This window comes from Caretta caretta, chromosome 12 (genome assembly GCF_965140235.1).
Source record: "Caretta caretta isolate rCarCar2 chromosome 12, rCarCar1.hap1, whole genome shotgun sequence".
In the NCBI taxonomy this organism is placed as follows: domain Eukaryota; kingdom Metazoa; phylum Chordata; order Testudines; family Cheloniidae; genus Caretta; species Caretta caretta.
The window spans coordinates 25,225,656-25,250,968 of NC_134217.1; the positions used below are offsets into that span (position 1 = coordinate 25,225,656).

A 25,313-nucleotide genomic window follows, 5' to 3' on the forward strand; every position below is an offset into this window, starting at 1 on the left:
TATTGCCACCCTCACTTCTGCGCTGCTGTGTGTAGAGCTGGCTGCCCGCTCGCTGGCTGCCCAGCTCTGAAGGCAGCACAGAAGTAAGGGTGGCAATACTGCGACCCCCCTAAAATAATCTTGTGACCCCCTCCCCCACAACTCCCTTTTGGGTCAGGACCCCCAATTTGAGAAACCCTGGTCTCCCTCATAAAATCTGTATACTATAGGGTAAAACCACACACTTTCACAGTGGAAGACCAGATTTCACAGTCCGTGATGTGTTTTTCATGGCTGTGAATTTGTTAGGGCCCTACTTAGACTGCCTAACCCTGATTTGGACAGACCACCTCTTAGGGTGCATAGGGAAGGCTGTGTGTCTGTCACGGAGGTCACGGATTCTGTGACTCTCCATGAGTTCTGCAGCAGCCAGTGCTGGCCCAGGAGGGCAGGCCCTGGGCCAGCAGCAGCAGTTTGGGTGTGTAGGGGGGGCTCAGGGCTGGGGCAGGGGATTCAGAGCGGCGCTTACCTGGGGGGGTGGTCCCCAGCTTCCACTAGCATGTCCCTGCAGCTTCTAGATGGAGAGGCCAGGGGGCTTCACACACTGCCCGGACCCACAGGCACGACCCCCGAAGTTTCCATTGGTGCAGTTCCCAGCCAATGTGAGCTGCAGAGCTGGTGCTTGTGGCAGGAGTAGTGTGCAGAGCCCCCCTGGCCACTCCTCCCGCTAGGAGCTGCAGGGACATGTGATGCCAGGTAGGGATCCTGCAAGCCCCACCAACCCTCCCCCCCAGCACTAGCGGGGATCCCGGGCCACGCCCTGCTGCCACCCACCCGCCCCCCAAGCACCTGTGGCACCCCCAGAGCACCCACAGCCTCCCTGGACCAAGTTTTAGTTAGGGGTATATAATAAAAGTCATGGATAGGTCATGGGCCGTGAATTTTTGTTTACTGCCCGTGAGCTGTCCATGACTTTTAGTAAAAGTACCCGTAACTAAAACGTAGCCTTTAGCATAGGTAGTTCAGTTTCCAAGAGCCAGTTCAATCACTGGCCTCCTGCTGACACAGATGTCAAAGAGTAGACCACTAACAGTCATCAGACAGTTACATATTTTGGTCAGTAGCTAAAATCCAGCTCAGCTGGCCTGGTAACAAGAGTGCCTGTTTAATGTATCTAACTGACAGCTCAAGTAATAGAACAAATGCGGCACTGTCTGTACCATTCTTGGCAAGACCAACCAACCGAAGATTCATACAACCGTGGAAGCTTAAGTCAGAAAAGTCCCAGGAAGTCATCCAATCAACAACCAGTCACTGTGGGATTTTCAAAAATTTGTCTAGTTCAACTGTTTTCAAACCTTTTTCATTTGCAGACCCCTAAAAAATTTTGAATGGAGATGCAGACCCCTTCGGAAATCTTAGACATAGTCTGTGGATCCCTGGGTGTCCATCAACCACAGGTTGAAAACCATTCGTCTAGTTCATTGTTAATGTTAATTTTTTATCATCAGCCTCTCTGATAGGACTTCAAACTACATTGCTAAATGCGGTAGAAGTTTTATTATAGGAATATATGATAACACTATGAAAGTCAATAAGAGCTGGATGGGAGTCACCAACTCTTTGCACACAGGCTATCAGATAGTAATAACTTTCAATCACTATGAAACTGGTCACATATGAACTGAACTGGAAGTGACATGGGGAGAAAAGTTCATTACTCCTTTACCAATCCCCTGAGCCCCCCAGTCCCTCAAGTTATTTAGGATCATTTACATATGAATGTTACAGAGCAAGGCAATTTAAAAAAGAAAAGATCAACTGGAGTCAACTACCATAACTCAAAAAATACAGACAGATGTACACAGAGAGGTTTACATTAAAAAGTAATCATTTATCTGGTGCTGTATGAGATTATCATCATATTATATTGTAAGAATAGAAATATATCACAATGTATAGTAAGATCAATAATATGGTAAGACAAATAACTCCCTTTTTAATATAAACCACTGTACTCACCCTCAATCTTCCAAGACAGACTCTACTCTCTACCTATTTTTCTGCAAGTTGGGCACTTCCCACACCCAACCTGCCAACAGAATGGTAGATGATTTACGATTTTCCCTTCCTCACTTCCATAGGAATTTTTCCTTTCAACGTCACAATTTCTTCTGTCACATATAGTTATAGACAGTCTATCTGGACCGAGCACCAAGAAATGACAGAACAATATTTTTAAGTATGGGTGCCACCAAGAAATACGATATTTTAGAGAAGAGGAGAATCAGGGAGGGATCTCTTTCCATTCAAGTAAGAGTCTAATGAAGCCCTTGCTAAGAAATAGCAGTCACAGTATGGCACATGACCTCCAGCCCAAGGAATGGGGAATTGGTTCTGTCATTTAACTACTGCTGGACTATAGCACTGGACACTCAGGAGTCACCTTTTATATGGAAATCAGGGAAATGGAAGCCCCAGTCCAGATTTGATATTAGTTCTCCCAATATCATTGGCTACAAGCACATTTGTAGAACTATATTCAGAGAACATTTTGCATTTTGAAGCTTAAAATATTGAAATATCTATTAAAATGTACAGCAGACTATCACTGGAGTTATATAATCTTGGAAATTTGTGATGTAATGTTAGGGGAAAATTCCTAACCAAATTACTGCAAGATTCTATAGACTTTGGGCAAAAACCCAAATGGAATCATCTCAATGCTATTCAGTATCTTCATCAGGAACCTGGAAGACAATATAAAATCATTGCTGATGGTACAAAAATTGGTGGAGTGGAAAATAACGATGAGGACAGATCAGTTATACAGACCAACCTGGACTGCTTGGTAATGTGGGCGCTTTTGAACCGCATGCATTTTAATAGTGTCAAATGCAAGGTCATGCTATCTAGGAAAGTCACACATATAAGATGGGGGAATGTATCCTGGGAATCAAAGACTCAAATGAGGGGTGAACATGAACTTTGGATGGATAAACTGGAGAATATCAAGTAGGAGTACGAAGATGGTATTGCCTCTGTATAACAGAAAAGTCCAATGGTCTCGGAGTCTCTCCTCTGGCCACTCACTCATAGTCATTGACTATTCCCTTCTTAGTTTGTGGAAGCAGTAGGGGAACCCAGGCCAGCCCACTCCACATGGGTCACAGTCCAGGGCCCCTGTTCAGAGCAGCCAGATTTAACCCTTCTCAAGTTCCTTGTTATTCCCTGAACTGCTTCTAGCCTCTTGTTCTGTTTCTCTTTCTCTGGAGTGTTGGTTTCTCCGGCAGCTTCTCAGTTTGTTGGCAGGAGCATCTCTGTCCCTTTGCTCTCTCTGGAAGCTGCCCTGCCCTCCTGCCTTATAGCTCTTTTACCTTCACCGCTGCTGTAGGGTTGCCAATCAGCTCTGACTTAGCAGGAAGGTAGATTCTGTGATAACCCTTTGGTGTATAGACCACATGACACTCCTTTAACGGATAATCTGTTTGTACCCTTATGCTTTCATATTTTTCTATTATACTTCACCTATAATATCTAATAACTGTAATATTTATAATATCTGTTGTACACCATCTCCTGCTGGGTTAGGAGCAGCTCTATGAATTCATCATTTTCATGCAGTTGGTTTCTTGTAGTCTCACACAAGATTGTTCACTCTTTTAGTTACAAATCCATTCTTCAATCCTTCTATAATCATGAGAATTCAAGTTGTTGCATTTCTGTGTATTTTCTAGATCTTTGTTTCAGCGGGATTTAAAGGCACTAGGTATTTTGCAAGATCAGACTCTTATAAATCAAAACGGTTTTGTTCTGGAAGTAATGGATAAGAGATCCTTGATCTCCCAACATCCAACAAGATTAGAAAGGAAAACAAACATCACGGAAAAGAGAAAATAATTCAGAAGAGCATAGTTTGCAAACAGATAAAATGTTGAAAGGAATGCAAGATGAGAAGAAAAGAATTCAGAAACAGAAACCTAAAAAAGGAAGAAGAAATAAAAAATGAACAAAAGATAAGTAATATGTCTATTTCCACACAAACGTTTAAGATGTGCATAATTTTAGCATATAATTTTGCAAAGTATTTATAATGGGTGAAATTTGTGGAACAAGAGAAGAGAGAAAGATCTCATAGTCTGACACTTGCAAATATGGAAGGATCAGGAAAGAATTTTCTGTAGTATCTGGCTGGTGAATCTTGCCTATATGCTCAGGGTTTAGCTGATCGCCATATTTGGGGTCGGGAAGGAATTTTCCTCCAGGGCAGATTGGAAGAGGAGGTTTTTGCCTTCCTCTGTAGCATGGGGCACAGGTCACTTGCTGGAGGAGTCTCTGCTCCTTGAAGTCTTTAAACCACGATTTGAGGACTTCAATAGCTCAGACATAGGTGAGAGGTTTTTCGCAGGAGTGGTGGGTGAAATTCTGTGGCCTGCGTTGTGCAGGCGGGCAGACTAGATTATCATAATGGTCCCTTCTGACCTAAATATCTATGAATCTATGAATCGGTGCACTGTAATACCCTAGGAAAAGCTAATGAAAAGGTATGTGATAAAATAAAACAAAGTAAGACTCAGTTATAATAGTCATAGGACTTTGAGACAAAGAAAAGAAAGAGGAAAATAATAAAAAGTAAGTAAAAGATGGGTGTTCAGAACAAATTCTTCCTTATCACAAATATAAACCACACAATAAGAGATCCTCAAAAGTGTATCTGAACACACATACTAGAGCAAAAAGAAAAGGAGTACTTGTGGCACCTTAGAGACTAACCAATTTATTTGAGCATGAGCTTTCGTGAGCTACAGCTCACTTCATCAGTTAGTCTCTAAGGTGCCACAAGTACTCCTTTTCTTTTTGCGAATACAGACTAACACGGCTGTTCCTCTGAAACATACTAGAGCATAATCCTACATGAGAAGGAGAACATGCCACAAAAGGAAGATAGTTTGAGATGACATAGAAAAAAAATTTTAAAGACATTTTTAACTTGTTTCCTGCTAAACCTGACCATTTGATTTTACAGTTTCTTCATACAAGTGGTACTCAAGGATATTTTAACTCACGATAATATGCAAAGAAACCTAAAAAGAAGTAAGACAGGCAAAGCTTACTTGGTTAGACCATACACCCATGTTGCTAATACTGACAGTTAGGATGGGATGATCAGATACTGTATGTACTTGAGGCTCAATGCTGCAATTTACTAAAGGATTCCATAGTAGCAGAGCAAATTCAGAGAAAAAACAGATACCTACCTTTTCGTAACTGTTGTTCTTTGAGGTATGTTGCTCATGTCCATTCCATTCTAGGAGCGTGTGTGCGCCCACATGCACAGTTGTCAGAGATTTTTGCCTTAGCAGTATCCGTAGGGCTGGCTGTGGCGCCCTCTGGAGTGCTATGCTCATGCAGCAGTATATCAAGCATCGCCGGCCCTACATCCTTTCAGTTCCTTCTTGCCGGCAACTCCAAAAGAGGAGCAGGAGGGCAGGTAATGGAATGGACATGAGCAACAAATCTCGAAGAACAACAGTTACAAAAAGGTAGGTAACTGTATTTTCTTCTTCGAGTGCTTGCTCAGGTCGATTCCATTCTAGGTGACACACCAGCAGTATTTATGGTGGTGGGCTGGGAGTTAACAGCTTAGCGGCTTGCAGTACTGCTCTACCGAAACCAGCATCATCCCAAGCCTGCTGGGTAAGTGCGTAGTGGGACAAAAAGGTATGGACCGATGTCCTGGATAGGCACTTGGGCCAGAAAGGCTGCTGAAGAGGCCTAGTAGAGGGGGCAGTGATATCCTGCCCTCAAGCGGCGGGTGGAAGGCTGAGATGGCCGCTAGATGGACTTTGATCGATGAGAGCGACAAGCCCTGGAGCTTGAGATGCAGGAGATAGTCTAGAATGAGTTGCGACGAAGCTCGCTCAGGACGGACACCTTTATTCGCCATCCAATAGGTCAACTGCTTCCATTTGGCGAGGTAGCTTGCTCTTATGGAGGGCTTTCTACTTCCCAACAAGACTCACTGGATCCCAGTAGAGCACTGCCGCTCCTGTGTGGTTAGCCACGCAGCAGCCAAACCACCAGACGCAGCCCCTGCCATGGTTCTGGGACAACAGGTCCGCCCTGAGTGGCACTTGGAACGGAGTCACCACCAAGAGATCAAGCAGGGTGCTGAACCAGTGTTGGTGTGGCAACATTCGCACTATGAGGATGACCTTCACCCTGTCTTGCTTGATCTTCATGAGGACCCTGGGCAGCAATGGCTCTGGAGGGAAGGTGTACATCAGAGGCCCCACCACGGGAGCAGAAAGGCATCTGACAGGGATCCTCTGTCCATGCCCTGAAACGAGCAGAAAACATGGCATTTTCTGGTCTGCCTGGACATGAATAGGTCCACCCGGGGAGTTCCCCACTTGTGGGTGATAGAACTGACAACCTCCGGGTGAAGGGACCACTCGTGGCAAGACAAGAATGTCCTGCTGAGGCAGTCTGCCCAAGCGTTCTTGGCCCCTGGGAGGTAAGCAGCTATGAGATGGACACTGTGCTGCAGACAGAAGTCCCAGAGCCAGAGGGCTTCTTGGCAGAGGGCAGATGACCTAACTCCGCCCTGCCTGTTGTTATAGAAGACTGTGGCCATGTTGCCTGTCAGGTCCTGAACCACCACGCCTTGTATGTGAGGCAGAAAGGCCTGCCAGGCTAGGCGAACCGCCTTGTGTTCCCTGATGTTGATGTGCAGGGACCGATAGTGACTGTACCAACGACCTAGCATACTGAGATTGCCCAGGTGGGTTCCTAATCCCAGGTCTGAAGCATCGCAAGAGTCACCGATGAGACTGGGGCTGCGCAGGAGACTCCTTCCAGCACCAATGTGGGATCTTGCCACCAGCCGAGAGATGACAGTACACTGTCGAGAATCCTGACCACCCGGTCCATGTTGTGCTGGCTGGGGACATAGACTGATGCCAGCCGTGCCTGTAGGAGTCTGAGGTGGAGTCATGCGTGCCGGACCACGTGCATGCATGCCTCCATGTGACCTAACAGTCTCGGGCATGTGTGAGCGGTGGTGAGAGGTTGGGCATGCAGAGACGAGATGAGGTCCCCCATGGCTTGGAATCGAGTCTCGGGGAGGAAGGCACTGGCCCGAGTGGAGTCAAGTACCGCCCTGATAAATTGTGTGTGTTGCACTGGAGTCCAGGTTGACTTTTTCTCAATTATTATTAGGCCCAGGTTGTGACAGGCGGAACAGACCAGATCAAGATGCCTTTGCACCTGATCCGAGGACTGGCCCCTTATCAACCAATCATTGAGGTACGGGTAGATATGGACTCCCCAATGTCACAGATAAGCGGCCACTGGTGCTATACACTTTGTGAACACTCTCGGGGCTGATGAGAGACCAAAGGGCATCGCAGTGAACTGGAAATGGCGCTGGCCCAACATGAAACGGAGCAAATGTCAGTGGAAGTAAGCATCCTTTAACTCGAGGGTGACGTACCAGTCTCCCAGATCCAGGGATGGAATGACTGGGGAGACCATGCAAAACTTCAACTTTCTGAGAGACTTGTTGAGGCAACACAGATCTGAGGCCCCCTTTGGCCTTCAGAACTAGAAAATAGCGGAAATAGAATCCTCCTTCCTTCCATGTTCTGCGGACTCTCAGGAGGTTTTCGACCTCATGAACGAGGAGTTGCTTGTGAGAAGGGTCCTTGAAGGAGGACAGGGAAGGGGGGTAGAAGGGTTGGTCGGCTATAAATTGCAGGTTATAACCCAACAAAACTATGTCGAGAACCCAGCAGTTCAGGTGATATGGGACCAGGCTGACTGGAAAGGGCGGAGGTGGTTAAGGAAGATAGGGATCCGGTGCATTGACTGGGACATCGTCCTCGGGCACACCCTCAAAATGATTGCTTTTGCCTGCCTTGGTCCCTGGAAGGACCAGGCTGGGCAGGGGAGAAGATGATGACTGGTGGTGTCACTTAAGGCCCCTGTCTCTGTCCTTCTTTCTGTAGGAGCCTGACCAAGGGGCACCCCAAACCATGACAGCGGAGGAGGTGGGAGGCAGAACAGCTTTCTAGCCTGCTGAGGAGTATGCAGGCCTAAAGAGCGGAGGGTGGCCCGGAAATCTTTAAGGTCATGGAGCCTTGCATCAGTTATCTCTGAGAATAGCCCCATTCCCTCGAAAGGGAAGTCCTGGAGAGTAGTTTGCATCTCCTGGACAGCCAAGAGGTCTGTAACCAGGAACTGCGCCTCTGTAACCAGACCACCCTGGACGCCGCATCTGTGGCCATCTGGAGGGCACCTGGGGCCACAGCCTTGACCTCCTCCACCAAGGTGGCGAACTCCTGAGTCCAATCCTGTGAGAGACTCTCCTTGAACTTGCTGATGGAGTCCCACAGAAATTGAAATTGTATCTGCTGAGTAGGGCCTGATGGTTAGATACCCTAAACTGGAGGCTGGCTGTTGAATAAATCTTTCTGCCAAATAAGTCTAACTTCTTGGCATCTTTATTCCTGGGGGTGCCACTTGCCTGGCCCTTTCGTTGACAGCAGACACGACCAGGGACCCCGTGGGAGGGGGCATGTGCAGGTATTCAAATCCCGTTGCGGAGACACAGTACTACTTTTCCGCTTTCTTGGATGTGGGCAGAATAGAAAATGGGGTCTGCTATAGAGACTTGGCAATTTTCAAGACCGCTGGGGGCATGGGCAATGTCACCTGGGTTGGGGCGGAGGAAGGGATGACATTGAAGAGGTGGTCAGACTCCTCAGCTAGCTCCTGAACCTCCAACTTCAGGTTGGCAGTCACCCTCTTGAGTAGGGCTTGGTGCTCACTGAAGTCATCGGGGAGGGGGGCTATTGGTTTGCGAGGGCCCTGCCACCGCCTCATCTCCATGCACCGGGGGTAGCTTGTCCGATGGAGCCTGGGAGGAGTATGGTGCTGGCATAACAGGCACCCCCCATGGGTCCCAGTATTGCCACTGGGTGGGCCATTGTCCTTGTCCCCATACCGGTGCCGAAGGGGCCTTCGCAGGTTCCCGGATAGGAGACTATTTGCCCTTTATGGAGGAAGGGCTGAACTGGCCCTCCAACCTGGACCCACTGCCCTTCTGGTGACCAGGGTGGGGCTGTCGAAGCCTGAGTCTGTTGACTGACCCTCGTCGGAGACTGGTATGGGGAAGGTGAGGGCCGCTGCCAGCCCGAAGAACGGTACGGGGCCCCCAGTGACCGGTGCCGCGACCAGGAATGGTACTGTACTGGATGGGACAAATGCCTGGGAGATCTGAGGCGATGGTGATCGGTGCCTTGGCAATCTCTAGTGTCATCTAGTATATCCTCATATCCAGTCCAATGCAGGGCTGTTCCCTAGAAATAACTTTGAAGTATCTTATGCTGAGCGTATAAAAATCAGCAATCTTTATAGTATATATTACAGAGAGGCTCATAAAATACAGGTACCAGGCTTCAAGATAAACTTTAAAAAGCTGCAGTTATATGTTTGTGAATATAAGAACATAAGAATGGCCATACTGGGTCAGATCAGTGGTCCATCTAGCCCAGTATCCTGTCTTCTGACAGTGGCTAATGCCAGGTGCTTCAGCGGGAAATGAACAGAACAGGCAAGCATCAAGTGATCCATCCCCTGTCATCCACTACCAGCTTCTGGCAAATAGAGGCTAGGGACACAGATTATGGTGTTGCATCCCTCCCCCATCTGAATCCAAGAAGAACTGTGACATAATGATCAGAATTCAAATCAGACAAATGCAGGTATTAAGAAATTACTGCACCAACATTTCTAGATATGTTGGGACAGATTCTATGCCCATGTGGTATTACTTCAGAATTACATTGATGTAAACAAGCAGAATTTAGCCAATTAATGAAACAAAATATCTTGAAAATTGAGAATTAAAAGTAAAAATCCACCACTGGCTCACTGCACTATGTTTAAGTACTGTAAATGTAAGATGGGATTTTAAAAGGACATAATGGAGTTAGGCACCTGTTAAAACTCAGTGGGAGTTGGGCACCTCATTCCCTTACACTCCTTGGAAAATCTTATCCATAGTCATCTAGACCCAGAGGCCTCATTACAATAGAAGCTTGAGCTTGGGAAAAGTTGAATACCCACAACTCCCATGGATGTCAATGGGAGTTGCAGCGCTTGGCACTGCTCCAGATCAGGGCAGGAGTGATTTTATAGATTACAGTAACTACAATAAATGAAGATAACCCAGTGCATTGAGAGTGGATTAATCACCTGAGTTTCATTTTTTTTTTTAATTTTAAACTGGATACCTGCTTGAACATAACTTGTTTATGTGAACGACATACAATGTACTTTTACTATCAGCTTACAAAACTCTACATGAAAAATTGTTTAAATGGAAAATGTCTTTATATAATACTAGTAGTATTAGAGCTGGTCTCAAGTTTCAGTACAGATCAGTCAATTTATCCCCAATGGGGAATATTTTCCAGCAGAATGTATTACATCGGGCTTATGACAGCACAAATGGTGGCAAAGGTAATTGAGGATCCAACCTGAGCATGTGGACTAACATGCACTGGTGAAAAGCTACTGCACATGCACTTGCGGGGGGGAGTTACATGGGTCAGAGTATGGGGAAGGAATGTCACCAAAAGGAGAAAGGTCAGAGCAGCTGAGCTTGATTACGCACTGGGGCTTTGTAAAGAGGGTCACACTGGCAGTTACCCTGAAAGTCTGGTGTAAAAGTTACAGCTTTGCCTCTCCCCGGTGTAAATACAGTCCAGGGCAAGGCTGGAGGCAGCTGTGAATCTCCTTCCCCTGGCCCCCAATGTGCTCTGCTAACACTGGGTACATCTAGAAGTCACTTATTCAACCTCTCCTACATCAGCCTTGACGAACTTGGCCAATGTATATATACTTTTTTTTGTTATACTACCTTTTGATACATAAATGCTACTATTTGTTTTTTAAAAAGGAAATAAAACAGGTACCTTGGCTGCCTTTAACAAAATTTCCCTCTCTTGTTCATCTTTTCTTTGCTTTTCTAAACGCTCCAACTGTTCAAAAAACTTCAGCTGTGATCGAACATCTGTAGCCTGTTCATACCATTCATCGTCCTGGGAAATAAGAAACAAGTCATCTTAATAAAGCTATAAATCCCTAAGTGTTAACAAACAAGATGTACATGGTGAACCAATTTATTACAATAAGAAAATGAAGCCAACAGACTTATTTGTTATATTGTAGCTACACAAGTAATTGATAAAATTATTTAATTAACATAACATTTTAAAATACAAAATATATGGACTGATTAATCAATGTCAGAGGTACCGCACACTTAAATAAATCAAAACAATAAATTAACTCACTGAAAAACTGTGGCATTTAATTTAATAATTCAGAAGACAATTAAACCTAGATATAAAATGCAGGTCCTATATTTATAGTTAACTGCAATACAGTTATAGAAATTGTCAAAAGATGTAGAACTTCAAAAAACATTTACAACTTAAAACAGATCTATACTAAAAATAAAATGGACGAAAGTAAGGCAAAAAAACTATGAACACAACATCAGCACTCAACAAATAATCATTTATGACACTGGCTGCATGCGAGCATGTCAGACATTTTTATGGAGAATGAGGGAGTTATCTATTGTTTTTTATGAACATCACATTGCACCTCTGTTTATCTGCTTGGTACTATCCTGCTTTACTGCATGGAGTTAAAGTATAGGAATTTGATGGGAGGAAACAAATAGGAAACAAATAACGGCATACATAAGGCACTGTCAGAGAACGAAATTATTGGGAAGCTATTAATTGAGGAATACCCTCTTGCCTATGCTAGCAAGGTTTATTCTTCCTGGGCCCAAACCTGGGATCAAAGGGGATACTAATGTTCCTGGCCAAGGGAAGAGAAAAAGTTGGGGATAACTGAGCAGCAGTGGCTGCAGATGAGTCTCTGAGAGACTCACACAGAGGATGTGGCAGGATGTCTGGCTGCTATGTACCTTTGGATGAATAAACAATATGTTTATTTTCAATCACTTTAATCAGCCACTGGTCACAGACTCCTGAAAAGAAGATGTCTTGCAGATGCTAGTTAAGTACAATTGGGTCTGTCGCGTTTACATAGTTGGGACGCAGCCCTTCTGTTTCCCTGAGAGCCAGTTTAAGTGTGACTGGACCGTGGGGTTGAATCTTGGAGGTGAAGGAAGACAAGCCAGTCACCTGAAGGGTCCACCTAAAAGGAACTAAGAGGGGTCCAAATTGCCACTTGCCCTGTGATCATGACCTCTTCATCTTGCTTTGATACTAGTTTAACAGGGATAAAAATATCTTTAGTATTTAAGGTTAAGGAATAAAAATTTGATTTGTTTGTTAAAGATTTTATTACCAGTGGTCAGAAACTAGCTTGCAATCTCTTACCAGCGCTCCCATAGTGTCAGATACCCAAATTATGTCACTTTTCTGTAAAATTATGATCACCAGCAATAGGCTCAAAGGACAATTTTAACTTCAAAGAAAATGTCATTGATTATTCAAAGTGTTGAACCTCTGAATTTTCAGGCTGCTGGTCTAAGAAAAATATGTGGCATTTCCCTCCGTTATTAATGAAAATACACTAGATATGCATTACAAAACAGTTAACGCGGATTTAAAATTATCATTTTTCATTTCAGTTTCAGGCCAATATGCAAGATCTCATCTTTGTAGTCTCTGACGTATTCGTCGCTTAGACCAATGTTCCTTTCAGCTAATTCCATTTGTAACAGTACGTACAAATTTTTCTCACAGCCAAGAAGTAAGTAGAATTATAAGCTCTTTTAAAAGAAGGTTTACACATAAGGAAAGCAATTTCAATCCAAGATGTGGTTACCACGGTTCAGAGATAAGAGGCACTGAGAAACAGCAATTTCAACCATGACCCACAGTTAGGAACAGTTTAACTGCTGTCCCACAAGAGATTTTAGTATTGTTAATTGAAATAATCAGACAATAGGGATTTAAAGGCAACATTCCATGGACAAGTTCTATCATAGAGAAAGGCACCTAATTAATAAATAAATAAATAAATGGATAAATAATCTCATTAATTAAGCCTGGATAAATTCTGACCAAACCATGCCACAAACAGTGCAGATATTCCACCTATAGTCTGCTCAGAAAGGAAAGAATGGATTTATTACTGAAATACCTCAAACCATATCATTGGACAACATTCAGTACCACGTCTCTACATACTTACTTTGTGCGATTCCATTCGGTGCTGTGTTACCATTGTTACTTTTTCTATCACTGTTCTCAATCGGTTTTGTGTTGCATGGGAAATAAAGGTAACTACCTCAGCAGGCACATCTGTCATTCCTAATTTTTTAGCTGAAGCAGAAAAAAAAATGAAATTAGCCTCGCAAAAACACCCCCTAACATTTCTCAGCACCATAACACAACAGCAATTACAAACACAGTACTTGAAATATCTCAAAAATGTCTCTCTTTAGTAAAGTTCCCTGGAAGGATTACTAGTCAGAGTACAGAGGGGAATGGAATGTATACAGTCTTAAGGTAGTGAAAAAATAAGGTACAATAGTCCTGAGAAGAAAATACAGAATATGCTGCAACAGACTATAAGGGAAAACCTTATTGGAATAGCATTAGACACGCATAATAAATGGCTAGATATACATATCTTTCACGAGAGACACAAGCTGGGTGAGGCAATATCTTTTATTGGACCCACTTCTGTTGGTGAGAGAGCCAAGCTTTCGAGATACACAGTGCTCTTCTTCAGAACAGTCTCTGTCACCGATAGAAGTGGGTCCAATAAAAGATATTACCTCACCCACTTTGTCTCTCTAATATCCTGTGACCAACACGGCTATAACACCGCTGCATATCTATTTCACTTTCAGTTATTTATCAACTTATTAGGTGACCATTTGAAAGAAACTTTGGTTTAAAACATTTTTTGCTAATAAAAAAATTGGTTAAGAGTAAATTCTGAAGATATTAATAATCTTTTTTGCTTTTTCTCTTTCAAGACAAAAGTTGCATGTAATGGATAGTTAATTATGCTTAGTCTATAAACGTAATCAGAGTTATACAAAAATGTGAACATATGGAGCTTAGTATTAAAAAATCCTACAAGTGTATTTACACTCATGCATTTTACACCACTCTAGCAATGTAAAGGGGCTTAAATTGGGAGTAAATTATATTAATGCACATATTAAGGCTGCTTTATAGGACAAGAGCAGTGTGATGTGGGACTAGGGTAAATAAGAATCAGGCTGTAAGCATATCATTTTCATAGGTACCTAAGTGACTTAGGAGTCTTGGAACTTAAGCTCCTAATGGATTCAGTGCTTTCAAAAATATTGCACTATTTTTGTGCAAGCAATCTGTAAATTGTATCAGCATTTCTACTATCAACCCTGTTTCTTCAGCCTGAGGGAATTAGTGAGTAACAGGCCACTATGACAGGCAGACACCATAGGCCAGCTGGGCCCAAACAGTTCCTCCTCATGAACCCCGCAACAACACTGCAATTAGAAGCTGCAGGGGATTTTTAGAGTTGTATCCTTTGACCTGCACTAGAGGAGCTCTTCTCAGATGAACTGCATTTCTTTGCAGGACTGGGTCCTACAGAAAGATATAGCGGGTTCTGTTTTAAATGACTGAACCTTAATGGCTATTTCAGACATGCAATGACATGAAAAAAAAGTTCTGCTTAACCATTGTTAAGATGAACCAACAAAAGTTAGGAAATTCAGTGTTGAGGCTGACATGTTCTCTAAAAATCTGCCTGATCACAAGTTCACAATTGTGCCTATTGCACCCAAGAGAAAGATCTGTGCCACTGTTTTAAATCTATTTGCCTTTTGTACTATAACAGTGACATTTAACATAATTTTTAAACGTGTTTCATTTTGTTAAATAACGCAATCCTTGAGGGTTATTCATCCATCTTTCTTCACACATTCGTGATCTCTTGAAAAGATTTGTGATTGCATTTTTAAACGCTTCTTATTATGTAAATGAAAGTTTTAAATGGCTTTTCTTTAAAAGGCTGGAAAGTATTTAGGAAGTTCACTGCAGTTTATCTGAGTAACTTTCTATAATACACACACACTGGGCCAAATTCAACTCTCAGTTCTGCTGGATAAATAAGAAGTAACTTCTTTATTTTCAGTTGAGTCCATTTGGATTAATTTCAGTGTAAATGTGATCAAAATATGGCCCAATGCACATTATGTATTATAACTGCATATTTACTACACATGCTACCTGTAAAAAAATTCCTTACAATGTATTTGTCCAATATGAGACCACGAAACTTCAACTGCAGTTGGATTATCTAAAAACTATAATTGTAAACTAACTAATGTTTTGAAGTTATTTTAGCATTTGCCGTTTTATGCCAAGATTATATTAAGAGCAAATATTTTACAGTCAAGTTCCTAAAAATCCACTGCTAGCCTTTGGCTGAGTGGTTGCTAGACCCATAAAAAAAGTTCTGTTTGGTTCTTGTCAATCTGTGGTGCTTGCATGTCTTGACAAATCCCTTTCCCGGCCCAGGAGCTTATGAAAACAGGGGGACTGATAGTGAAAGTAGGAATAAGCTTTATCTTTAGTAACGCAGATAGTGTCATTATTGAATTTAAAAGTGTACCTGAATTTCATACCTTCTTCACTGTAATTTTATAGATTAAATATAATTAATAATCATGCATTAAGGAAATTCTGTCTTGAGAAAGCAAAGGCAAGACAGATTATAGATGAAATCTCCTGAATTTGCAGATGTACAGAGGAATTAAATTTTTCTTAACCAATAAAAGCAGCAACATTTATGGCACTTAAGAATTCGTCAATTTATTAAAATAATTAAAAATGCTGGAAATGCATTTCTAGACACACATTGCAAGCCTAAGTTCTGATCCTGCAAACATTTATGGACAATTAGTCCCAATGGGACTTATGTGAGTAAGAGTTCGTAGGACTGGGATCTTACATCCTATTCTTCTCAATAGAACTCCCTTTGTAGAATCAGGAAAAAGATTCTCAGGGAAATCAATGGGCATTCTGTGCATGGATTGGTGGCTTTGCCCCACTATTAACATACAAAGCTCTAAAGATTACATGAGATTTATACACAGTCCTAGTATTTTTATAATCATTAAACAGAACAACTTTTTTTTTAAATTGAGAGTATGAATGAGTGCTTAAATACAAGATGTTACATGGAAAAGTTCACACCCTGAAAGCATTTCCTGAATTGTTAATTAGAAAGATAATTTTCATTTAAAAAGGAGGGGACAAGCGAATAAAAACAGGAGAAGTTTAAAAACAAACATTTTTTCGTGAAGTGTTCATATTTTTTCAGCCAAACTCAACAGCAGTAAACCATCACATGTCTAAAAAATGAAGAAGAATCAGTGAACAGTAGTTTTAAATTGATATATACTTCTGTTATTTTAATGATGTGATTTAAAATGAACTGGCAGTCTTCAGCATCACCCTTGGCTTTATGTCAGCAAAGGGTTTGGTTCAGTCAATCACTGACATTACTGAAACAGTGAGCTGCCATTCACCAGCAGGGGGCACTGCAGTGATTTCTTTCTTTAGGCTATAGCACAATAGAAAAGTCGGTTGATTAAAAATGCATATTTCAAACAAAACTGTCATGATATAAGACTTACAACAACCATCTTCTAACAAAACGGTTTGGCATTTTTTCCATATGCACCACTATACAGTATTCTCTGCTACACAAAATTATTCATATATCGAAAATGCTGAAGTAATAGAGCCCAAAGTGAAAACTGTTTATGAATTCTGTTCCTAGATACAGCTATTGTAACTGAATTTATACTAAGCCATATGAAAAATATTGTTTCCAGCAGCCTTTTCTTTCCCCATCTTTTCTTCAAGTTTTTGTACTGCAGTGTCTCTTTAAATCTGTATTTTATTACATCACTACAGTACATCGTTCTCACACTTCCCAGAGCTGAATTCACTATGTCAACACATTTCTGATACTAATTTTTTTTTAAAGACCCTCTGAAGTCCTCTCAAGGTTAGCTTAGGCTGACAATGGTTTCACACTGTAGGCATAACCATAGGGAAGTTAGCAATATGTTTGTATGTTTTTGAATTCATCTTATCTGCGACACTAAATTTAAAAAAATTCTCTTGGCCCTTCATTTGTTCTCTGATCTACATGTGGAACTAAAATTACTGAGAGCTGTACATGTAACTGAAGGCAGAATTGGGCCATTTGATTCTGTTGATGCAACCCTTACTCATGCAAATAAAGGCTATGTCTACATTAGAGACCTTACAGGAGCATAGCTGTACCAATGCAGCTGTGCCACTGTAATATTTCTTATGTAGCTACTCTATGCCAATGGGAGAGAGCTCTTCTGTCAACATAATTAAACCATCCCCAATGAGTGGCGGTAGTTAAGTCGGCAGAAGAAGCTCTCCTGCCGACGTAGTGCTGTGAACACTACCTCTTATACTGGCAAAACTTACGTTGCTCAGGGTGTTTTTTTTCACACCCCAGAGAGACATACGTTTTGCCAACATAAGTGGTAGTGTAGACTTGACCTTTGTCCTTGAAGTCAATGGGAGTACCCATGTGTTAGGATATAGATATTCAGGCCTGTCTGTAAAGGCCTATACTCTAAGAATTTAGGTGTATTCTTATCACTTGGCTAGTGATAGAGGTATAAAAGAAAGAAAGAATCAAAACCACTGTCTGCCAGTGTAAGGGCCTTCTCTTACTGTGACAGTTTGTGGCCCTGTGCTTAGGCTCAGGCCTTTGGCTAAGCAGCAGAGGCAGCCATAAGCTGGGAAGCAAACGGTCACATCCTCACATTCCAAACTAGTCACATTGAAATAAGGTGCTATTGGGCTGTTAGGCACTATCAGGACAGGATTGTATTCCTATCACCTCCAGAGGAAGGGAAGTGCCTAGAAAATGTAAAAGGAAACTTAGTTTGATAGCATCCTGTCTGGCAAGAACTCACTTATCAATAGCTGGGATGTGAAATACTCACTTCTGTATTGTTTTGTCATTATAGTTCCCACTTTGCTGTTGTTTGTCTGTATAATCTCTGTCTGGTTCTGTGATTGTTCCTGTCTGCTGTATAATTAATTTTGCTGGGTGTAAACTAATTGAGGTGGTGGGATATAATTGGTTACATAATCATGTTACAATATGTTAGGATTGGTTAGTTAAATTTCAGGAAAATGATTGGTTAAGGTATAGCTAAGCAGAACTCAAGTTTTACTATATAATCTGTAGTCAATGAGGAAGTGACGGGGTGTGGGTGGGGGTGGGCATGTGGGTGTGTGAGATGGGAACAGGGAATGGGGGTAAGAAAATTGGAATCATGTTTTGCTAAAGGGGGAGATGGGAACAGGGAATGGGGGTAAGAAAATTGGAATAATGTTTTGCTAAAGGGGGAAATGGGAACAGGGAATGGGAGTAAGGAAGTTGGAATCATGTTTGGCTAAGGGTAGGAATGGGAACAGGGACACACGTGTAAGGCTCTGTGGTGTCAGAGCTGGGAAGGAGGATACTAAGGAAGGAAACTGGAATCATGCTTGCTGGAAGTTCACCCCAATAAACATCGAATTGTTTGCACCTTTGGACTTCGGGTATTGTTGCTCTCTGTTCATGCGAGAAGGACCAGGGAAGTAAGTGGGTGAAGGAATAAGCCCCCTAACACCATGTATGTAACTATTTGGGTGAGGAAGATTCGACAGATCAAACCCTTATTAAGCATATACCCTATGCAAACGTATCTAAAACTGTCAGTCAATAAAAAAATAAACCTAGTCACAACTAAAAGGATCTAGTAGAAGGATTCCATGAGAAAAAAATTCTGTTAGACAATTCTGTTTTTTTTTTGTTTTCTGGGTTTGTTTGTTTGTTTGGGGTTTTTTTGAGAAACAATGTTATAGCAATAATATGTCCTTGAATTTCAGGATTAGTAAAATCACAGTTCCCATTTTCCAGGGCTCTAATTCCACAAATATGACTATCTTGCTCTTATCACAATGGCATTTCCCAATTTTGAACATTTTCATTCTAGCAAAATAAAAAATTAGGCACTTTTTTCTACCCATATAGCTCTTGGTTAAGTTTTTCATTATAAGAAAAAAATAGAAATGCAGCATAGGCTTTCCATAAGCTGAATTCAATAGCACCAAACAAAGAGCAAGAAAAAGACCAGAAAAAAGATCATTTAAAAATAATTACAACTCAACTTGTCATCACATAACCACTGTGATGTCACAAAATCTCTCTTCCCACTCTAGGTCCTTTTAGCAAAGAAACATGAAATGGGGCAAAGTCCTGTTGGGATTATAAACCAAAAGCAGTGAGTATACCAGTGCTGGGAGGCTACATAAAGACTCTGGCTCCTTGAATAAAAATGGAAGAACTGCATGATTGCAAATATACTTCTCAATAAATTGTACAATTTTACACACACTAGGCAAAGAATAACCTGGTCATTATGAACTTTATATAAAGTCATGCATACAGACCCTGCCAATCCCTTCTCAAGATTCACTTCTGCTGTAATGCTCTAAAGAAATCAACCAAGTAAAGGCTATGATGAGGGGCAGATAGAGGTAACTGACTCATTTTATTTATAATTTTTGAAAATGCAAATGTATATATATGTAAAAAGAAAAGAAGTACTTGTGGCACCTTAGAGACTAACCAATTTATATGAGCATAAGCTTTCATGAGCTTATGCTCAAATAAATTTGTTAGTCTCTAAGATGCCACAAGTACTCCTTTTCTTTTTGCGAATACAGACTAACATGGCTGCTACTCTGAAACCTGTATATATATGTGTAAACATTGCATGTATTTGATTAGATTTACCTCTCTCCTGCACCATCCTTCGCATATGTCTTATCCTTCTTAGACTGTAAGCTCTTTTGGACTCTGACCATACTTCTGCATATGTTTAGAGACTAACCTTGACTGTGGCACCTTGTCACTACTGCAATGTAAATATTAAAAAGTACTCACATCTTAAACTGGATGTGTGCAAAGAGAGAGGGAATTAATATTAGAAAAAGGGTTAACTCTTTTGTTTACCAATGGATTTTCTCTTCTTTTTGTTGAAAAAGCTATTCTTTTCTTTTATTCAGAAGTGGAATATCCAGCCATAAAGATTAAAAAAAGTTTAGGAACAGAGTGACTTTGCCTAAATACTGGTAGCCCTAATATTTTGGAACTTCTTACATACAGCTTGTAGCTTTGTGACCAAAAGACTGCACATATGGTAGTGGGTGGATGCAAAATACACACAATTAAAAATTCTAACAACTTTAAAAGATTGATCTGTAATTTAAACAAGTATTTCATTACAAGCTGCTTTGTTTTTACATTTGCTAAAATATATGGTGTATTTAAAAGCTAACATATTTCTAGGTCTTTACAATAACCTTACCAGTGCAATCCTGCAATTTCTCTAGACCTGCTGTGAAGAGGTAGAGTGGAAGAGCATCACCAAGGATATCAGTGGAGACTGAGCTGGAGCAAAGTAATGCTCCAAGTTACAACCTTGACAGATATCCCACTTGGATTTGAGTTTCTCATATTTTTCTTACAAGGTTTAGTGATAGTCAAAATCACGTTCCTCATCCATGTCTTCTTAGCCAAACCTCCACTGCACCAGATCTGTACATGAGGCATTAAATAACTGGTGACCAACTGCCTCAAAAGTGTTATTTCATGTAGCAAGAAACAGATTCTCCTTGCTCTCAGAGCAGCCAATAAATGCGAACACAACTCCAGGGGGTGTCACACTCACATACAAAAGAGTGAGAAGATTTTCACTTTTAGCAAGTATATATTCCGTATAATGAGGTAAAACCAGTGGTGTAAGTACGGTGGTACGTTCCGGTACACAGTACCAGTAAGATATTTGTAGCTGGTATGGTGTACCAGAAAGACACAGGAGGAGCCCTCCCGCAGCCCTTTCACGCAGCTGTGTCTCGAGTCCTCCTGCCTGGGGTCTCTACGGCAGAAGTCTCCAGCACAGCGGGAGGAGAACAGAGCCCTCTCTCCTCTTCCCCCCTCCCCAGGTAACGTGGAATGGATGTGGATCATGGGGAGGTGATGGGGAGAGCATGCGGGTCCCAGGCTGGGGGCAGGGAGGAGTCATGTCCGGGGTGACATGGGGAGGTCACACGGGCCTCCCCTCTGTGTCCCTCTCATGAGTGCAGTGTACCGGCAAGCAATGATTTCTACTTGCACCACTGGGTAAAACAACCTGGTTATATATTCAAATGTGTTAAGATCAAACTATGGTTCAACCAACATTCACTCAAAACTGTAAGATGTAGCAACACATGCACAGCAAGTATAAAAATTAGAATAGATCTTGTAAAACAAAAATAACCTCACACTTTTTATATAAAAGAGTTTATATTAATGTTAATTATGTATGATAGGCCTCAACAACCTCAGAATCAACATACAGCAGTATTATCCTGATACTGGCATATAAGTCACTAAAACCTGAGATGTACTGTTTTTACAAATGTAAGTGCCTCAGAATTTTTACTGACAAATTTCAGGTCATGAGTAATGAGAATTTTAAAGTTTACCACTGTCTGCTTAGTTATACTGGAAGTCATAAGGTCTAACAGTTTTGTTATGATTCAACTGTAACTATTTTGTTGACAAAACTACAAGCTGAAAGCTTCAAAAAACTTATATTTTCTACTATTTAAAAACGCTGAAAAGAGATGCTATATTAATCTTTGCAGATAAGGTTTTAAAGAAGCAAAAGCTATTTTAATAATTTATACGTTAAGAGGATTGACAGGACTGAGATGCAAGAGAAAAATTGTTTTTATTTTCAAAACATCAGGTCTGACCTTGGTTACTGATGTGATAAACTATTGAAAATCTGTAGTGTTTTTGCATATTTAAGTTACAAACAGACAATCTTAAAAGAACAAGTTAAAAACAATTTAGAACATCAAAATGGATTTAGGACTAGGCTCTGTCTGGACCTTGCATAGGTAGTCTAGGAAAGAGCACAATTACCCTTCCTCTATTTGAGCCCTATACAAAGGTCAGGCACCACTGCAGAGAGCACTCTGCCAGCACCACTGCAGTGCTAACCATTCAAAATGTACTAGTGGTCCTTCAAGGTTTAATTCCTTCTTTCATAGAATTCCCTCTTCCACATCCCTCAATCTTCCTCTTGCTCTCCCTTAGACTTTATAGTATTAGAAAGAGAGAAAGCCCAGAATGTATTGTATGGCTGTATTATATTAAGCTCAATGGTCCATCTCCTACAGAATACAGCCAGTTCCCAAACACTACTGTGTTCATAGATAAGTAGAGAAAACTGTTTTGGAGAGCAGGGACTATCGCATGAATTAGGGAAAGAACAGATTGTTAACACAAGGGGTTCTTAATCTGTCCCACCACCTTGTAATTAGCTCAGATACTCTGGTTACCATCTCCAGACCAGAGGAAAAGCTCTGTGAAGCTCGAAAGCTTGTCAATTCCACCAACAGAAGTAGGTCCAATGAAAGATATTACCTCATCTACCTTGCCTCACTCACATCCTGGGACCAACGTGGTTACAACAACATTGCAAGGAACTGGGGAGGCTTATCTAGACAAGTAAGATGACTGAGATGCAGGGATCTAATAAGCATGTCTGTGGGGGACAAAAAAAGACGTGGTATCTGGATAGAAAAAGAGGCTGCCAGTCTGACCAGATGGGTTACAGAAGAGTTTGCTTTTTTCCCTCCTCTGTAACTAAACTGATAAAGCCTTATCTCAAGTAGTTTAAAGAGAAGTGTAAATCTAGATGTGCTAAACAAATAGTTCTCTTAAATTCATTTTCTCTCTTTTTAATAAATCTTTTTATTAAGATTTCTGTTAAGTAATTTCATGCAGATGTCACCAAAGAGAAAAGATTCCTTTGTGTGTTTATGATAGGTTTCAGAGTAACAGCCGTGTTAGTCTGTATTCGCAAAAAGAAAAGGAGTACTTGTGGCACCTTAGAGACTAACCAATTTATTTGAGCATGAGCTTTCGTGAGCTACATCCGATGCATCCGATGAAGTGAGCTGTAGCTCACGAAAGCTCATGCTCAAATAAATTGGTTAGTCTCTAAGGTGCCACAAGTACTCCTTTTCTTTTTGTGTTTATGATGGCTCACTTGCTATGGAGTTAGATAAAAGAGGCTATTAGAGGGACAAGCAGGAAAATCAAAACAATAACATAGATAAGAATCCTTGAGGAAACAATGGAAAAACTGTTAATTGTGGAATATCCACTACTGGCTCCATCCAGGTTAGAATGGTTTACTCTTCCAAGGTTAATCCTGGGCTCAAAGTACGATACTAAACCATTATAGGACCCTGAGCCTAAAAAAGGAAGGGCAGGGAGATTGAGTGAATTGAGACAGGTGACCAGGGAGTGTCAGTGAGTGCTGACACAGATGCAGAAGACAGCCAGATTGATCAAAAGTCGGGCTCTGCAGAAAGTAGGCTGTAACTTGGTTCCCTAGAGAATGGGGGACAGCAAGTCTAAGTCATGTCTACCTAGGGGCTTGAAGGGAATGCCAAGCATAGGCAAAACGTATGTACACAGGCCTCATTTTACATCAATTTCTGATCGCTGTGCACCTTTTGGCACAAAAATCATACTTTGTTTTGAAGAAACTGCATGCGTCACTGTATACTATTAAAGGCTCGCAAAGGGAAACCCTTCCAGGTGCTAAACCCGGTAAGCCTAGAAAGTACCAAGACTGGCAACATAGAATATCCCAGAGTCCCAGTCAGAGGGTGGTTGCATTTACAGGATCCCAACCCAAAGAGAAGTGGAGGCACAGACCTGCAATTTGAAATGGGTGCTCTGGGAGAACTACAAAATGATCTTGAAAGGTGCAGCCTATCTAGGGACAATGATGCTAACTTCTAAAACTACACCCATCCATTGTGCATGTCTAATACTGGAGAAAAACTTGGCAAGCCAAAAAAACTGTTCATTATGACCACTGAAAAATTTGTCAATGAACCCCAGTTTAATCTGGTTTCTGAAAGCAGTAGAAGCACGATATGTAGTGGTCTAAGAAGTGTAACGGTATTTTAAAACAAATCATATTTTTACATTCCCATGACTGCAGCATGAAAACCTCAAGTCAGATGATTCAATATGACAGGGAGAGAGAAAAACAGTGCAGAAACCTTTAAGACGAATTACAGTGTTCTCTGGAAAAACATTGCAACATTAGTTAGTCTAACACATTTTAGAAACTGTATTACCTTTCCCTTTTTTCCTTTAAAGATCCTTGATGCTGCTGCTCATTGACCAATGACTTCCCCCTCCACAAAGATGTCCCAGCATGTTTTGAGAGTTGGTGACGTTAGTACCACCACTAGAGCATGGAGTCTGCCTATGGGGATAATGCAAGTCAGCTTTATTGCAATATTGAATGGTTCTCTGAGGTTTTCTTTTTATTGTTCTTATTTTACATCCTATCTTTATACTGACAAGCTATACATGAGGTGGAGAGTACCACCAGGATGAATCTTTGGGAAATACTGCTCCAGCTCAACCCTCCTTTGCAAATATCAATAACTTCAAGCCATTCACAGGCAAACCCTTATTTTGAGGCAGCAGGTGGTGTTGTGGAAAGCCATGAAGGCTAGAACCATCTTCCAGAGACAGCAGGATCTTTAAGAAAGACCATTACATGGGATTCATAAAACAAAAGCATGGTACTATGCTGAAGACAGTACTTTAATTCTCTATGTGTTTTGGGAACTAAGTAGTATGACCATATTCTCAGTTCTATTACAATAAAATCCCACAAAAAATAGTAATTATGACAGTAGAGACCAGCTGCAGCTGCATTTTATTTATAAATACTGATGTTCTGAACAAATCTAAATTTCAACTTATTTTGAGGGACTACGTTTTGGTGGAAGAACATCAATACTGGTATGTAAGTTAGCCACATAGTGTGCAAGTAGCACTGCTGAAAGCATAACAGAAGCTATGCTGTGTTGTTGCACAGAAGAACAATAAAAACAAAACCTTAGAAATACACAAAAAATATTGAACAAAAGCTGTCTTACTTTTATAGAAAGGCAAACTCCAGGCTCTCTAGTGGTACTGATGTTACCATTCCCAGGCATGCTGGGACATCTTGTAGAACAGGAAGTCTAATCGTGGATCTATTAAAGAAAATAGAACAATACAATTTAACAGTTTGTTGAAATGCCTTCTAATTATGCTTATTATCAGCAGCATTGCTAAATAAGATCAGA

At 41.3% G+C, this 25,313-nt stretch overlaps 1 protein-coding gene across 3 annotated transcripts in view; it reads right to left on the reverse strand.

Annotated features, from left to right (window-relative positions):
• Positions 1 to 25,313, reverse strand: part of LOC125620775 (transcription initiation factor TFIID subunit 4) — a 214,588-nt gene that overhangs the window by 113,642 nt on the left and 75,633 nt on the right. For all 3 annotated transcript variants that reach the window (XM_048816905.2, XM_048816904.2, XM_048816903.2), the window contains 2 exons: positions 13,228 to 13,358; positions 10,962 to 11,087 (listed from right to left, as the gene is read on the reverse strand). In XM_048816905.2, coding sequence (XP_048672862.2) covers positions 10,962 to 11,087; positions 13,228 to 13,358 — 257 coding nt within the window. The remainder of the gene's footprint in view (positions 1 to 10,961; positions 11,088 to 13,227; positions 13,359 to 25,313) is intronic.